This window comes from Narcine bancroftii, chromosome 12, assembly GCF_036971445.1.
Source record: "Narcine bancroftii isolate sNarBan1 chromosome 12, sNarBan1.hap1, whole genome shotgun sequence".
NCBI classification, from domain to species: Eukaryota; Metazoa; Chordata; class Chondrichthyes; order Torpediniformes; family Narcinidae; genus Narcine; species Narcine bancroftii.
In genome coordinates this window covers 51,865,507-51,870,506 of record NC_091480.1, presented here as the reverse complement: position 1 = coordinate 51,870,506, position 5,000 = coordinate 51,865,507, and the positions used below count along the sequence as shown (strand labels likewise).

At 35.4% G+C, this 5,000-nt stretch overlaps 1 protein-coding gene across 1 annotated transcript in view; it reads right to left on the bottom strand.

Moving 5' to 3' along the window:
* The window catches only part of LOC138746615 (cilia- and flagella-associated protein 251-like), a 7,306-nt gene that overhangs the window by 1,132 nt on the left and 1,174 nt on the right, over positions 1–5,000 (bottom strand). Inside the window, 2 exon segments of the mRNA XM_069904907.1 lie at positions 187–331; positions 1,396–1,624. Of these exon segments, the coding sequence (XP_069761008.1) occupies positions 187–331; positions 1,396–1,624 (374 nt within the window).

The window sequence follows — 5,000 nt, the reverse complement described above, 5'->3', positions numbered from 1 at the left end:
GTCTTCATCTTCATTTAGACTTCATCCTCTTTTTATTTGTCTTTGTATTCTTCTTCGCCTTTGTATTCGTCTACTTCTTCTTTGTCTTCTTCTTCTTTGTCTTCTTCTTTGGCTTCTTCTTCTTCTTCCTCTTTTCTTTCTTCTTCTTCTTCTTCATCTTCGTCTTCTTCTTCACCTCTTCTTCTTTTCCTTCTTCTTCTTCTTCTCCTTCTTCTTCTTCTTCTTCTTTTTCTTCTTCTTGATCTTCTTCTTCTTCTACCTCTTCTTCTTCTTCTTCATCTTCTTCTTCATTTTCTTCTCCTTCTTCTTCTTTTTCTTCTTCTTCTTCTTCTTCTTCTTCTTCTTCTTCTTCTACTCCTTCTTCTTCTCCTTCTTCTTCTTCTTTATCTTCTTCTTCTTCTCATCCTCCTTCTCGTTGTCTTCGTCTTCCTCTTCTACATCTGCTTCTTCTTCTTCGACTTCCTCTTTGTCTTCATCTTCGTCTTTGTCTTATTCTTCATCTATTTTGTCTTAATGTTCTTTATCTTTGTCTTCGTTTTCATCTTCATATTCTTCTTCTTCTTCTTCTTCTTCTTCTCCTTCTTCTTCTTCCTCTTCTTCTTCTACTTCTTCTTTCCCCTTTTCTTCTTCTTCATCTTTCATTTTCTGCGTCTAATTCCTCTTCATCTTCTTATTCTACCGCTTCTGCTTTTTCTTCTTCTTCTTCTTCTACTTCTTCTTCTTCTTCTTCTTCTTCTTCTTCTTCTTCTTCTTCTTCTTCTACTTCTTCTTCTTCTTCTTCTTCTTCTTCGTCTTCTTCTTCGTCTTCTTCTTCTATTCTTCTTCTTCTTCTTTGTCTTCATCTCATCGTCTTCGTCTTCAACTTCTAATTTGTCTTTGTCTTCTTCTTCTTCTCCATCTTCTTCTTTTTCTTCTTCTTCACCTTCTTCTTCTTCTCCTCCTCCTTCTTCTTAGTCACTTAATTCATCTTATTCTTTTTCTTCTGTTTCTACTTCATCTTCTTCATGTTCTTTTTCTTCATCTTTTTCATCTTCCTCGTCCTCGTCATTTTCTTCTTCATCTTCTTCTTCTTCTTCATCATCTTCTTTTTCTTCTTCTACTTCTTCTTCGTCTTTTTCTTCTCCTTTGTCTTCATCTCGTCGTCTTCATCTTCCTCTTCTACATCTGTTTCTTCTTCTTCGTCTTCCTCTTTGTCTACATCTTCATCTTTGCCTTATTCTTCATCTTTTTTGTCTTAATCTTCTTCATCTTTGTCTTTGTTTTCGTCTTCCTGTTCTTCTTCTTCTTCTATTACATCATCTTTTTCTTCTTCTTCTCCTCCTCCTCCTCTATCATCATCATCTTCTTTCTTCTTCTTTCTTCTTCTTCTTTGTCTTCTTCTTCATCTTATTCTACTGCTTTTTCTTCTTCTACTTTGTATTTGTCTTCATCTACTTCTGATTCGTCTTCGTCTTCTTCATCTTCTTCTTCTTCTCCTTCTTCTTCTTCTACTTCCTCCTGTTGTTCTCCTCCTCCTCCTTCTTCTTCTTCCTCTTCTTCTCCACCTTCTTCTTCTAATTCTTCATCTTCTTCTTCATCTTCTTCTTCTTTGTTTTCTCCTTCATTTTCATTGTTATCGTATTCTCTTCCGTCTTAGTCTTCATCTTCATTTAGACTTCATCCTCTTCTTCTTATTTGTCTTCATCTTCTTCTTCGCCTTTGTATTCATCTATTTCTTCTTTGTCTTCTTCTTTTTTGTCTTCTTCTTCTTTGTCTTCTTCTTCTTCCTCCTCCTCTTCTTCTTCTTCTTCTTCTTCTTCATCTTTGTCTTCTTCTCCTCATTCCTCATCCTTCTTCTTCATCTTCTTCTTCTCCTCCTCCTCCTCCTTCTCGTCGTCTTCGTCTTCCTCTTCTACATCTGCTTCTTCTTCTTCGGCTTCCTCTTTGTCTTCGTCTTCGTCTTCGTCTTTGTCTTATTCTTCATCTTTTTTGTCTTAATCTTCTTCATTTTTGTCTTCGTTTTTTTCTTCATATGCTTCTTCTTCTATTACATCATCTTTTTCTTCTTCTTCTTCTTCTTCTTCTTCCTTCTCCTCTTCTTCTTCATCTTTCTTTTTCTGCATCTAATTCCTCTTCATCTTCTTATTCTACTGATTCTGCCTCTTCTTCTTCTTCTACTTCTTCTTCTTCTTCGCCTTCTTCTTCATCGTCTTCTTCTCCTTCTTTTTCTGCTTCTTCTTCTTCTCCTTCTTTGTCTTCTTCTTCTTTATTTTCTTCATCTTCTTCTTCGTCTTCTTCTTCTCCTCGTTCTTCTTCTTCTTCTTCTTTTTCTTCATCTTCTTCTTCTTCTTCTTCTCCTCCTCCTTCTCGTCGTCTTCGTCTTCCTCTTCTACATCTGCTTCTTCTTCTTCGACTTCCTCTTTGTCTTCGTCTTCTTCTTCATCTTTTTTGTCTTAATGTTCTTCATCTTTGTCTTCGTTTTCATCTTCATATTCTTCTACTATTACATCATCTTTTTCTTCTTCTTCTTTTTCTTCTTCTCCTTCTTCTTCTTCTTTCTCGTTTTCTTCTTCATCTTTCTTTTTCTGCATCTAATTCCTCTTAATCTCCTTATTCTACTGCTTCTGCTTCTTCTTCTTCTTCTTCTTCTTCTCTACTTCATCTTCTTCTTCTTCTTCTTCTTCTTCTTCTTCCTCATCCTCTTCATCTTTGTCTTCATCTTCTTCTTCTTCTTCTTCTTCTTCTTCTTCTTCTTCTTCTTCTAATTCTTCATCTTCTTCTTCATCTTCTTCTTCTTTGTCTTCTCCTTCTACTTCATTGTCATCGTATTCTCTTTCGACTTAGTCTTCATCTTCATTTAGACTTTATCCTCTTCTTCTTATTTGTCTTTGTATTCTTCTTCGCCTTTGTATTCATCTACTTCTTCTTTGTCTTCTTCTTCTTCATCTTCTTCTTCTTCTGCATCTTCTTCTCCTTCTTCTTCTTCTTCTTTTTCTTCTTCTTCATCTTCTTCTTCTTCTCCTCCTCCTTCTCGTTGTCTTCGTCTTCCTCTTCTACATCTGCTTCTTCTTCGACTTCCTCTTTGTCTTCGTCTTCGTCTTTGTCTTATCTTTCATCTTTTTTGTCTTAATGTTCTTTATCTTTGTCTTCGTTTTCATCTTCATATTCTTCTTCTTCTTCCTCTTCTTCTTCTACTTCTTCTTTCCCCTTTTCGTCTTCTTCATCTTTCATTTTCTGCGTCTAATTCCTCTTCATCTTCTTATTCTACAGCTTCTGCTTCTTCTTCTTCTTCTTCTACTACTTCTTCTTCTTCTTCTTCTTCTTCTTCGTCTTCTTCTTCATCTTCTTATTCTTCTCTTCTTCTTCTTCTTTGTCTTCATCTCATCGTCTTCGTCTTCAACTTCTTCTAATTTGTCTTTGTCTTCTTCTCCTTCTTCTTCTTTTTCTTCTTCTTCACCTTCTTCTTCTTCTCCTCCTCCTTCTTCTTAGTCACTTAATTCATCTTATTCTTATGTTTTTTTCTTCTTCTTTTCTTCTTCTACTTCTTCATCTTCCTCATCCTCTTCATCTTCGTCTTCATCTTCTTCTACTTTGTCTTTGTCTCCTTTTCCTTCTTTTTCTTCTGTTTCTACTTTCTTCTTCATATTCTTTTTCTTCATCTTTTTCATCTTCCTCGTCCTCGTCATTTTCTTCTTCATCTTCTTCTTCTTCTTCTTCTTCTTCTTCATCATCTTCTTTTTTTTCTTCTACTTCTTCTTCGTCTTTTTCTTCTTCTTTGTCTTCATCTCGTCGTCTTCATCTTCCTCTTCTACATCTGTTTCTTCTTCTTCGTCTTCCTCTTTGTCTACATCTTCATCTTTGCCTTATTCTTCATCTTTTTTGTCTTAATCTTCTTCATCTTTGTCTTTGTTTTTGTCTTCATGTTCTTCTTCTTCTTCTATTACATCATCTTTTTCTACCTCTCCTCCTCCTCCTCCTCCTCTATCATCATCATCTTCTTTCCTCTTCTTTCTTTTTCTTCTTTGTCTTCTTCTTCATCTTATTCTACTGCTTTTTCTTCTTCTACTTTGTATTTGTCTTCATCTACTTCTGATTCGTCTTCGTCTTCTTCTTCATCTTCTTCATCTTCTTCTTCTTCTCCTTCTTCTTCTTCTTCTTCTTCCTCCTGTTGTTCTCCTCCTCCTCCTCCTTCTTCTTCCTCTTCTTCTCCACCTTATTCTTCTTCTAATTCTTCATCTTCTTCTTCATCTTCTTCTTCTTTGTCTTCTCCTTCTTCTTCATTGTCATCGTATTCTCTTTCGTCTTAGTCTTCATCTTCATTTAGACTTCATCCTCTTCTTTTTATTTGTCTTCATCTTCTTCTTCGCCTTTGTATTCATCTACTTCTTCTTTGTCTTCTTCTTTTTTGTCTTCTTCTTCTCCTTCTTCTTCTTTTTCTTCTTCTTCTTCTTCTTCTTCTGCTTCTCCTTCTTCTTCTTCTTCTTCTTCTTCTTCTTCTTCTTCATCTTCTTCTTCTCCTCCTCCTTCTCGTCGTCTTCGTCTTCCTCTTCTACATCTGCTTCTTCTTCTTCGACTTCCTCTTTGTCTTCGTCTTCGTCTTTGTCTTATTCCTCATCTTTTTTGTCTTAATGTTCTTCATCTTTGTCTTCGTTTTCATCTTCATATTCTTCTTCTAATACTTCATCTTTTTCTTCTTCTTCTTCTTCTTCTTCTTGCTCCTTTTCTTCTTCTTCATCTTTCTTTTTCTGCGTCTAATTCCTCCATCTTCTTATTCTTCTGCTTCTGCTTCTTCTTCTTCTTCTTCTTCGTCTTCTTCTTCTCCTTCTTTTTCTTCTTCTTCTTCTCTTCTTCTTCTTCTTTGTCTACATCTAATAGTCTTTGTCTTCAACTTCTTCTAATTTGTCTTTGTCTTCTTCTTCTTCTTCTCCTTATTCTTCTTTTTCTTCTTTTTCATCTTCTTCTCCTTCTCCTCCTCGTTCTTCTTAGTCACTTAATTCATCTTATTCTAATGTTTTTTTCTT